General features: G+C 34.9%; 1 protein-coding gene across 2 annotated transcripts in view; it reads right to left on the bottom strand.

Moving 5' to 3' along the window:
* Positions 1-12,695, bottom strand: part of GLCCI1 (glucocorticoid induced 1) — a 98,605-nt gene that overhangs the window by 15,446 nt on the left and 70,464 nt on the right. Inside the window, exons 4-6 of one of the 2 annotated variants that reach the window (XM_074340766.1) lie at positions 12,066-12,182; positions 7,208-7,360; positions 2,565-2,775 (exon numbers count right to left, since the gene is read on the bottom strand). In XM_074340766.1, the coding sequence (XP_074196867.1) occupies positions 2,565-2,775; positions 7,208-7,360; positions 12,066-12,182 (481 nt within the window). The remainder of the gene's footprint in view (positions 1-2,564; positions 2,776-7,207; positions 7,361-12,065; positions 12,183-12,695) is intronic. The other variant, XM_019729779.2, reaches the window with a different exon arrangement.

The raw sequence follows: 12,695 nt of genomic DNA, 5'->3' as shown, positions 1-12,695 counted from the left end.
GGCAGATGTTGGTCGAAGGGTACAAACGTTCAGTTATAAGTAAGTTCTGGGGAATCTAAGGTACAGCGTGGTGACTGTAGTTAACAATACTGTGTTGTATACTTGAGAGTTGCTAGGAGAGGAGAGCTTTTGTGTTCTCACCATAACAACAACAAAAGGGTAATTACGAGAGGTGAGGGATGTTAATCAACCTTGTGGTAAACATTTCACAACGGATACATGTAGCAAATCATCACACTGTACATGTTAAAATTATACAATGTTTTACATCAATTAAATCTCAATAAAACTAGAACAAAATTCAAATCATTAGATAATTGACAGAAATCAGACAAGAGAGGGAAGTTTGGGCTAAATTGTAGAGAACAAGTAAATAGTTTGCATTTTTCCTGAAGGCACTGGGAAGCTGACAGACACATAATTAAAATGATGATTATTTTTACAGCAGCAGCTACCATTGACTGAATCCTTAGAAATTAATGCAAGTTTTATGCACAAAACTTCACAGGACTCAAATCCATTCTTGTGTGTCAAAGCCAGTGAAGCTCTTAACTCCCTGGTTGAGTGTTTTCTGCAAAAGAACTTGCAGGAGAGTGACATGAATAAACTTTCTCATAATACAACGGATTGTAAATCTTCAGGAAAAAGAGATATTGAAGAGCATATACGGTTTTAAACTTAGACTCTGAGTACCTCCTCTGAACTGCAGAAACCACATGTTCATTTGCCTCATGGAATATAGTCAGTTAGAAGCCCCGAAGACAACCTCATACCCAGTTAACCAAAAGGGAACTCATCTATCATCTTCTTAATACATTTCCTTCTTGGTTCAGCGTCTTTCAATTATCTACAGCATTAAACTCAGAAAGTAGAAAACAAAACTCCAGAATTAATTGCCTAGTCCTAACTATCACTGTTATTTTTACTTTCCATTTTAACCCAACTACAAGTGCTAATAAAACAGCAAAAGTGGTCAACCTGAAATGCACTTTTCTTTTCTACTGGTATAACAAAGAACGGGTTTTGGAGTGAATCAGACAGACGTGTTTTGCCGTTAAGTTACGATTAACACTTCAATTTACCTTCAAAACAAATATTCCTACTACCAACAAGATGTTTTCTTGTTTTATTGTGAAACATCCACAATAAAACTGTTGTCTGGGAATGATTAAAAGTACTTGCTCCGGGAGGATGCCTCAGTGAAGTGAAGGTTCCCTAGGCTGACATTCCACAAAATGAAGACTTCTCACTTACAGTGAGAGGCAAAGAGATGTTTATGGTACTATACTGCCTTCCATCCAACCTTAATGGAGTAAGGGAGTTCACAAGGCTTTCAATAATGAAAGGGGAGAACTGGTGAGATCCATCCACAGAAATAAGAGCCAAAGACAAAAGGAGCTTCCATTTAACATGTTGGCAGCGAGTTAGGCACAATGATGAATGAAAGAAGCCAGACACAGAAGAGTCCACACTGTACCATTCCATTTCTATGGAACCCAGTTAACAGAGAAAACCTAGATTATGGTGACAGAAGTCAGAACAGTGGTTACTTCTGGGTAGAGAGGGGAAGGATGCTGTCTGGGACGGGGGCCACGGGAACCTTCTGGGGTCTAAAAATGTTCTGTATCTTGATCTAGGCAGTAGTGTCACGAGAGCACATATATGTAAAAATTCATTGGGCTGGGCACTTTACCTGTAAAAATACCTCAAAATAAAATAAATTAAGGGGTCAAAGTTGGACAAGGGGGTCAAAGTAGGACAAGGACCATGAAAATTCTGTAATTTTCTATAAACTTTAACTTGTTTATATTTAAATTTTTCTTTTGACTACGATGTATTTCTCTATGGCGAGAAGCAGTATATGTATTCTAAGCTCAGCATTTCTTTGAAAGTAGCTAGGAAGGTGGAAGCTGGGCAGTCTTTGCTGCCTTCTGCGTCTAGGTCTGAGGTGGCCAGAAACTGAAAGAAGAGAGTGAGCGCTGGTAGACAAGTACCTGACACTGGGTAAAGAGAACATGGGGAAACAGTTTGGGCTGAGAAGCAACAAAAACTCCCGGAGGCTCTGCCCTCTTATGGGAATTACTTAATAATTCATGTACATACCATAATATAATCCCTCATGTCCTATAGGTACTTATTAAACTTTATCTACTTGGTTAAAAATATACTAATTCTTCTAACAGAATTTTTAGAAATTATTTCCTCCCAAATCAATCTGAGTATGAAATCTAACTTGAGGACGAGAAATATTAATTCTACCATGATCATTATTAGCTTTGGGTAATTCCAAGGAAAAACCTGTGTGTTATACAGTGTGAAGCTGTGCATTAGCTCTTAGAACCATGCGCTGTGCTTCTCTGACACATTTTATGGAAGATGTTTGTAAGAGTCACAAAGAAGGGGGTATGTGAAACCAATGAATAAATAAACCTAGATTAACCAAGCCTTTCCAATCCCACCGTTCAACAAAAGAAAAAAAAAAATGATGCAATGGTCTAAGACAAAGAAAGCATAATGAGCAAGGCCCTACAAGGAACCCTCTAAGTGGATGGCTTCATTCTTACCTTTATCACGATCATAGAGCAGGTCTTCTGTTGAGCAAGGGCTACCGTCCTGGGATTCCGGGGGACAAAAGGGCGACACACAGGGCGAATGGCTGCTGCAGCTACTGCTGCGCTCCTGGACAGAGGGGGTCTGCGTGTCGATGCTGCGAGTGCTGCTGCTCCGGTAGTGAGCGGGGAGAGGGGCTCTCCGGCCGTCCGGTATATCCAAAGGCTGTAAGGCCACCAACCATCAGACAGGTGAATGACACTGCACACTCTCGGCTCACATAGAAAACACGGCATTTCCTTTGATTTCATAGTCTACTACTATCGTCACCATAATGGATTCTTCAGAGAATAAAAATATCCATCTTATAGCTGAAAGTAATTTCTGCATGTTACCTTTATGGAAGGAAAGGTTTCTTTCAAATCCCAAAGTAGTTAGATTTCAAAATACTAAGGATAAATTGTCATCAAAATTCCATAGCTGCCCACATTCGTGGTTAGCACTTCCCATAATACTCCTCAAGGACAGGGGCATCTTTTAAAGGGTTTCTTGTATTCCTAATGCCAAGTACTGTGTCTGGCACATAACAGATATTCAATAAACATCCATCCACTGAATGAATTCATCGAACTGCTCAATAAATCACTTTGCCTTGCTAATAAGAAAAGTGAAATCTCATATGCATAGGTATGAAACTTTCTGTTTGCTCATTCTTTCTTATTTTAATTTTGGAGGCCAGGAACCCCAAAGAGGCTTATTCTATCAGTACTCAATGAAGGATATTAACATAACTCAGAACAATTCTACTAACTTGGAATCCAACTGAGAAGAACTACTCATACTTTTGCTTACCATGTTTCCCCAAAAATAAGACCTAGCTGAACCATCAGCTCTAAGGCATCTTTTGGAGCAAAAATTAGTATAAGACCCAGTCTTACTTTACTATAATATAGGACCGGATATAATATAATATAATATAATATAATATAATATAATATAATATAATATAATAGTGGGTCTAATATAATACAATACAATATAATATAATACTTTCTTATATAACTAATATAATATAAGACTGGGTCTTATAGTAAAATAAGGCTGGATCTTATATTAATTTTTGCTCTAAAAGACGCATTAGAGCTGATGGTCCGGCTAGGTCTTATTTTCGGGGAAACACGGTAGTTCCAACGCATTGTTGAGTAGCAAAAAGAAGAAACAGAAACTATAACCATAGAATCATGTATTTTGAACCTGATAAGACATTAGTCTAATGTCTTCACAAATAGAGAACATATAGTTTAGAGCACCTGGTGACACAGCTAATTAAATGGCATCAAAGCTTCTGCCTCAGTATAAACTCTTTCTACTCTGCTTCCGCTGTAAAGACAAATCTTACTCCATTTTCCTCACCTATGTGCTAAAAAAGTACAGTGAACAAATAAAACTTTATATATTTAAAATACTTTTGTTATTAAATAGACAAGATTGCAATGCTAGGAAAAAGAACCAATACACTCTTAATTTATTTACAAGTTATTTTCACTAGTTACTGCTCCTACTCAGCTTTGTCATTTGAAAGCTTTTAGCAACACTGTCAGAGAAAAGTAAAGATAAAATTAGGCAAGATTCAAAGTGTATCTTTTTTTCTATAATGAACAACTTAAGTGACTTCACTAAAATAAAAAACTTCATTTAGCCAGGCAACGCTGCCAAACCAAAACTACACCATCTTTACAACCTGACAATGAATTACTACTCTATTGTAAAGAGAATATTATATAAGTATGGTCAAATGCTAAGAAAATGTTACTTTATTATTTGCATTTTTTCTTTTATTTAACTAAATTTAGATTTTAATTACAACTCTGTACTAAATCTTAGAATGAACAAATAAATAATTGGCACGGTTTTTTATAGACAAGACTGTATGATGCTTAAAGTAAGATGTGTAAGGTTCTGAGGACAACCCATAAAGAAAGATCATTTTGGAAAATATATTTGAGAGCTTAATGACAGTTATTTCTTAAAACTTAGATATTTAAATTAATAAAATTTTACTTTAATAAAAGTGTCAATATTGGTAATCAGGAAAAGAATAATGTATCAATTTGTAAACTGAAAACATTTAAGAATTAGAGTCATCCTTCATTCCTGTCCTGTTTGATAAACAATCTTTCTGTATTCACATTTCTTAATCTGTAACTGAGAATATATATTAGTTTCCTTAACCAACTTTTGATCTGTTGGGGAGGGGGGTGTTTAGAATAATGAGAATAACAAAACAGATTTTAGAAATCTACATGTTTAAATAAAATAACAATGGGTTAAATATAAAGGCTAAGAACATTGATATATTTAAAGGACAATTTCCTTTTTTTAGCTACTGGCAGATTCCTTAATGGTGATATTTTGATTCATTAAAACTCTGAGGCATACATAATCATATATCTAAAAATTCTAAACATTATTATTTTAGTTCTAAGTGTGTAAGTTACCCCAGGATAATTTTAAAATGGTTACTATGCAATTAGAATATGACTTATTTAAAAGCAAAACTGTTAAGTTTTATATTCTAGTAAAGCTTTGCTTTCAAGTTCTAAAGGAATCAGCAAATATGTGACTGATTTTTCTCATCCTCAAAAATTAGACTAATTTCACTTTCTTACAATACTGTTCTTAAATATTACTTATGTAAATAAGGAAACATTTTAATGGTTAACTGCTAAGAGATGGCATAATTTCCAAAGGGTTCCCTTAGGGCATAATAAATATAAAATGAAAATTTAACATGCAATGTCTAAGAGAGTAAAATTGCACAACCATTGGGAGGATAATTTTAGTAATATTTATCAAAATTTAAAATGTACAAATGCTTTGACCCAGCGATTTCACTGCCAGGAAATTGTTTGCAAAAGTACACAATGTTTTCTAAAGTACTTCTTGTGATAGCAAAAATGAAAACAATCTTTTACAATTCAACAATAAAAAAACAAATGCCCTCCCACAGAGGATTTCTAAATCATGGTACAGTCATATGATGAATCCCTATATATTAGCACACACACGCAACCATATATGTAGCGGGTAGGATATGCAGGAAACTATAAATAATGCTCATATATACTAAGCAATACTGAGAGTAGAAAAAATTTTTATTTTTCTATTTTATAAATATAAAATTAAACTGTTTGGATTTTGAGATTTTTTTAACTTTAAATCGGTTATAAAACCTATACATTATTAGATAATGTGTATATCAGATACACATTTGACATTAATTAAATTTCAGTTCCAAAAAAAAAATCAATCAGAGATAATTAAGCCAAAGGGTACTTGATGGTTTCTTTTATTGAGAATACCTTTAAAATGTGGTCAAATATAGTTCACATGTAGTAGTGTCCAGATTTCTTTTCTGGGTCACAGGTATCTATAAAGTCTTTTTGATTAATTCAAAATGGATTAAAGACCTAAACATAAGAGAAAGCTAAAACTGTAAAAGTCTTAGAAGAAAACAAAATAATAAATCATTGTGCTTTAGATTAGGCAATGGCTTCTTAGACATGGCACCAAAAATACAAAGAGCAACAACAAAAAGAAATCAGACTTTATCAAAACTAAACATGTTGTGCTTCAAAGAATATCAAAAAAGTGAAAAGTGAAAAGACAACCGAAAGCATGGGAGATATTTTCAAGTAATATGTCTAATAACGGACTTTTATCTAGAAAATAAAGAATTTCACAATTTAATAATAAAATAGACAACCCAATTTTAAATTGGGGCAAAGGATCTAAATACACAAATGGCCAACAGCACAAAAGATGCTTGATATCATTAGCCATCAGGAAATGCATATCAACACCATGAAGAGATACCACTAGGATGGCTATAATAAAAGAGACAGATAATTATGAGTGTTGGTGAAGATGGAGAAATTGGAACTGCCTGGTGGGAATGTAAAATAGTGCAGTGCAGTCACTTTGAAAAACAGTCAGGCAGTTTCTCAAAAGGTTAAACAGTTACCATTCCAGCAATTCCACTCCTAGGAATGTACCCAAGAGTGAGGAAAACATGGTCACACAAAAACTCATATATAAATTTCATAGCAGCATTATTCATAATAGCCAAAAAGTAGAAACAATACTAAATGTTCATTAATGGATAACTGGATAAATAAAACCCATACACAACTGAGTATTATTTGGTAATAAATAGGAATGAAGTGCTTATAGATGTTAAAACATAGGTAAAACTTAAAAAAATATTATGTTAAGTGAATAAAGCCAGTTATAAAACGCCACATACTGCAAGATTTCATTTATATGAAACGTCTGGAATAGGCAAATCCATAGCAGGGAAGGCAGATTAGTAGTTGCCCAGGGCTGGGGCCCCTGAAGGGAAATGAGGGATGACTGCTAAAGGGTACAAAGTTTCTTCTGGGGGTGATGAAAATGCTGTAAAATCAATGTTGGTGATGGCTGCACAACTCTATGAATATACTAAAAACCACTGACTGAATTGTACACTTCCAATGGGTAAATTGTATGGTATGTGAATTATATCTAATAAAGCTGTTAACGAAGAAATAAAAACAACTTTTGAGACAGTTCACAATAGTAAAGGAAAAAAGGATTCAAATATCCCATGTAACCTTACCTTGGACACTTCCTCCTTCCCATTATTTTCTTTAATGAATACCTTTTCTAGCTCAGGACTTATTCCTTCTACATTGCAGGGCACACGTGAAACAGATGATTTTGGCACTGATACAGTTGACAGTGGCATGGGGACTGATCTGGATCCAGCAGACTACAAAACAGAAGACGAGGTGGTACCAAATTAGTTGTCATCAAAGAAATCAAAATTAAAGTGCATGGTAAACCTGAAAATAGAAACTCAATGAGCAGAGTTATTTGGACATTTCAAATCCAACATAAATTCAGATACACATACTTAAATTTAGGTTCTACAGTAAGGAAGTAAGGTAAAAATCAGAGTCAAAACAATCCTTTACGTAAGTGTATAGGAATAATTGTATAATGTGTACACTTTTTGCAGTAGAATGGCAGACAGAATCTTCTGACCTGTGTAACTTTTTTTTCCTTTTCTATTTTTACTGAAAAAGCATAGCTGAAATCATGTAAGTTAAGTGTGCTTAACTTACTGAGGCTTGCTTTACTCTACTGTATAGCTCTGTGTGTGCGTGTGTGTGTGTCTGTGTTTCCTGCACTGTGACAATTCCCTTCGAGAATCTTTCACTTCCGTTTTGTCAATCACTTAAGAAAACCTTTTGGATTACTACCCTGTTTCCCCCAAAATAAGACCTAGCCGGACAATCAGCTCTAACGTGCCTTTTGGAGCAAAAATTAATATAAGATCTGGTATTATATTATATTGCATTATATTATTATTATATTATATTATATTACACTATAGTATTATATTATATAAGACCGGGTCTTATATCATAGTAAAATAATATAAGAGGGTCTTGCATTAATTTTTGTTCCAAAAGATGCATTAGAGCTGATTGTCCAGCTAGGTCTTATTTTCAGGGAAACACGGTAAGTAACGTGGCAACAATACCAAGTTCAACAACATTCACTTAACTTTTAGGTTGTTTTCAAAAGTCCTTTGAAAGAGTTCGTAAAAATTAACCACTCCTTATAGCTGCTGTGAGGGTATCAAAAAGTACAAGACAAGACTTTTGATAGGCAAGGAGCTTTATACAACAGAAAGGGAAGAATAAAAATAAAGATGAACAAGGTACACATAAAAGCAATATATGATCTCTGATTCTGAATGAGTCAAGTTGACCTGTACGGTTCACAATGAGGTGGGCTGCTAATCACTGATTGACACATGAATCACACTCCCACACTTGGCGCTGTGCTCCTGCCATCTGTGGCCTGCTGCCCACTAATTTTCTCCTATTGATGAACGAGCTTTATTCCTATTGAAGTTTTAAGTCTGTCACACATTTGCTGTTTATTTTAGTAGTGCCTATCTTTCTTTCCGTACTTTGATGGTTTTTCATATTTAAACACTTCACCCATCATGATTTATTTTTATGTATGGTGTGAAGTAGTATTTTTTTTTCCCACGCAATAATCAAACTGCCCCAACATTTCTTTACGGATTCTGTATTTGATTTCCTTGAGCTGTTAGCTGATAATCCCTATACAGAGATCCACTTTAGTTGCTATAATTTTATAGTATATTTCAGTATCTTGTAGGGAAAGCCTTTTCAAATGTTCTTTTTTATTAACTGGCATTACTTTTCCATATGAGCCTTGAAAACAATTTTTCAAGTAATAAAACAATTCCTTTTAAATTTCCACTGGAACTCAATTTGTACATTAATTCAAAAAATAGCGAGCCTTCCCATGCTTGAATGTGTTAAGACTTCCTATTTATTGAAAAAACAAAACAAAATACAAACTTCCCATTTATGCCTGTATTTTACATTTCATATCCTTAATAAAGTCTGATAGTTTGCATATTTTTTTTAAGTTTAATTCTAAGCATTTTATAGTTTTTCCTTATTTATACTAACATGTTATTGCCAGTTATAACATAATAAATAAATATATATTTGGCTTCTACTTTGTCACAAAGTTCCTACAATTCTTGTAATTTCCTGAGTGACAGGGGTGCTAGTCGCATCTTCTGTTCCAATACTTGGCTTTTGACCACGGATCTTGACACAGAGCTCCTAAGTTCCTTAGAACTTCTTGCGTGATAGAAGCAAGAGTCTTTTATTCTAATGAGGCGACTCTTGGTGGGTTCCTCGATAGCTTCAGAATGGGGGCTAGTCACCAGAAAGACCAAGCCATGATTAGAAGCTTGAAACTTTCATCTTTACCCCCCCCCCCATCCTCTGGGGAGGGGAGAAATGCTAGAGATTCAGCTAACAGTGGGTTATGCCTATGTGATAAAGCCTCCATAAACATCCCTAAACTGTGGATTCGGAGAGCTTCTGGGTGGTGAACACATATCTATATCCACGGGCCAGAAGGGTGGCGTACCCCACCTCTATGGGGACAGAAGCTCCTGGACTCGGGAGCCTCCCAGACCTCACCCTATGTTCCTGTTCACTTGGCTGTTCATCTGTATCTTTTATTATATCCTAACAAATGTGTTTCCTTGAGTTCAATGAGCCATTACAGCAAACTGCTGAACCTGAGGAAGGGGTTGTGGGAGTCCCTTATTTACTGGCAGTTGGTCAGAAGTACAGATGACAACCTGGGACTTGCAACTGACATCTGCAGGCGGGGGCAGTCTTGTGGGGCTGAGCCCTTAACCCGTGGGGTCTGTGCTCCAGGTAATTAGTGTTAGAACTGAATTGTAGGACACACTCAGTTGGTGTCTGGAGAGTTGAAGAATTGGCTGGTATGGAAAAAACCCCACACATTCGGTGTCAGAAGTGTTGTAAGTAGAGGGTGCAGTAGTTTACTAGTATAAGAGAAACTACTGATTTTTATATGTTTATATTTTACGCAATCACCTCATTAAGTTCTCTGTTTTTTCTTTTTATTATGAAAAATTATAATCATAAACATAATTAAACAGAATAACATAACGAACCCTAAGGTGCACATCATCCAGCTTCAAAAGTTGTCATTTGCAATGTTATTTTATCTAAACATCCTTTTTTTTCCCTGTTCTTGGAATATAGTTAAAGCACATCTAGACCTTACATTTCACCTACAAATAGTTCAGTATGTACAGCAAAAGATAATTATTTTTACACATAACTACATGGCCAAAAAATTCATTTTAAATTGGGAACAAATATATAAGTCTTTTTTGTTAAGTCAACAAGTCAATAGATCTACTACAAATGCATTACAGAAAAGATGCTTGAAATAAACAAAGTAATATACTAATTCTATCAGATTAAGAAGAAAAAGGAAGGCATATATGAATTTTCACTTGAAATGTCTGAGGCTTGCCTGCAAATTGCATGTTTGCTTTATAGCTCTGATGAAATATAAATGGCGTACAATAAAATCCTCCCATTTTAAGTATGCAATTCACTGAGCTTTGCAAATATATTAATATACAATCATCCAATTATGAGTATAATCACATTTTAGAACCTTCTAGCATCCCCCAAATTCCTTAGGGCCTCCCTATAGTCAATTCCTACCTCTAATACTTTCTGCCTCTATAATTTTGCCTCCTCAGAATTTAAAATAACAATCATAGAGTATGTAGCCTTTGCTTCTTGGTTCTTTCACTTACCATGATGCTTTTTTGAGATTCAACCATGTAAGTACCAGTAGCTCCTTCCTTTTTACTGCCAAATAGTATTACATTGTATGGATATATGAATGTTGTTTACCTATTCACTAGTTGATGAACATTGTTTCCATTTTTGACTCTTATGAATAATGCCTTCATGAACATTGATGTACAAGTCTTTGTGTGGACATATGTTTTTATTTCTCATGGACAGATACCAAAGAGTGGAATGGCTAGGCTGTAGGGCCAGTGTGTGCTTAACTTTTTAAGAAAATGCCCAACTATTCTCCAAAGTATCCGCACCGTTTTATGTTCCCACCAGCAATGCGGGCTGTTCTTGTCATTCCACATCCTTGCCTACACTTGGTATTGCTGGTATCGTCCACTTTCGCTCTCCTATCATTAGTTTTAATAGTTTAGTTCATTCACTTTGATTTTCTAAATATACAACATCATATACACATAGTGATAACAATTACTTCTTTTCCTCACTCTGCTGTCTACAGCCTCTATGCTACTAGCAAATAATATCAATAATTACAGACATCTATGACTTGTTATCACAACACAAATGCTTCCAGTATTTTATTGGTAAAATCTCACTACATTACATTTGTAGTTAGTCACATTAGAAGGTGTCCTATTTTTAAATAAGCTCTTAATCACATATGAATACTGAGTTTGTATCAAGAATTATTCAGCATCTATTTTGATCTACTGATGCAATGAACTAACCTAATACATTTCCTAATGATGAATCATCCTTACATTTGTGAAACAACCAATAATTGGACTTTGATACACTACTTGGGTTTCTTCTGCTATACTACTATATTTGATTTGCTAAAATGTACACCAATATTTATAAGTTTATTTGGTCTAGACGAGCCCTTACAAAATTTTGTTCCATGGCATATGTTAGTACATGTTCCTGGGACAGGGGGAGGGAACAAAACTGTAATCCTCAATTTCTTCACATGTAAGATAGGGGCAAAATATATAAAGAGATACAAAGATAGATGGGTTAAGGTACTATTAGGAAGAGTAAATGAGATAATGCCCATAGTTGCTTAGTAGGTGAATGAGCTAGGATTTCATGCCAGGCCAGTATCAATCATCCTTGAGACCATGATACTCTGTTGTATCTGTTATTAAAAAAAGATTATTCATATGGCTAAAAAAAACCCACTTCTTACGCAACTTAACAAACAGTAGTAATTTAGTAGAGCTAGGGAATTACTCAAATCTGGACCGGAAGTTAGCCTACCTGAGTGTGACTGATTGCTATGTGGTTGCCGTGGAGAGGTGACTGCCGGTCCTTCTCCTTACTGTGCCGGCTACTCTGTTTACTACGTTGCAGTTGCTGCCTCAGTTTGGCAATCTGCTTTGGAGAGAGGGGAAGAGACGCAAGAAGAGAACAAAAGTGATTACCAATTTTTAAGTCCTTATTTCTTTAATTTTTGGATATTCATAATTTTTTTCCTCAAAGGTTTCAAGAAGAGATATTTCATAACAGTGATTTATTCTCCCAAGTTCTTATGATTAAGACTACTGAAAACAAAACAAAAATATATGCTACAAATGCTTCACTTGTACAATTTAAATAATGCTGTTGGTAAATACGTACAATAAATTTCCCCAGATTATTTCCGATTTAACCTTTGTAACACCAGAAACATCTGCCTCTTTACTTTTTGTAAGGTGAAAAACTAGTATTTCACATGGCTATCAATTAAAATCAAACCCAATCTTGTAATATAATTTCTAAGTTCCCACCTTATATATACAAAATCCATCTGGTTTACCAATTACTAAACACTTTAAAATTGTAAATCCCATGGCAGTGAAGAAAATCAAAGCATTTCGCATTAGTAACTTATGAGTACTTAATATCTTC

The sequence above is a fragment of the Rhinolophus sinicus genome, linkage group LG09, assembly GCF_036562045.2.
Source record: "Rhinolophus sinicus isolate RSC01 linkage group LG09, ASM3656204v1, whole genome shotgun sequence".
In the NCBI taxonomy this organism is placed as follows: domain Eukaryota; kingdom Metazoa; phylum Chordata; class Mammalia; order Chiroptera; family Rhinolophidae; genus Rhinolophus; species Rhinolophus sinicus.
This window is presented reverse-complemented; position numbering and strand designations above follow the sequence as displayed.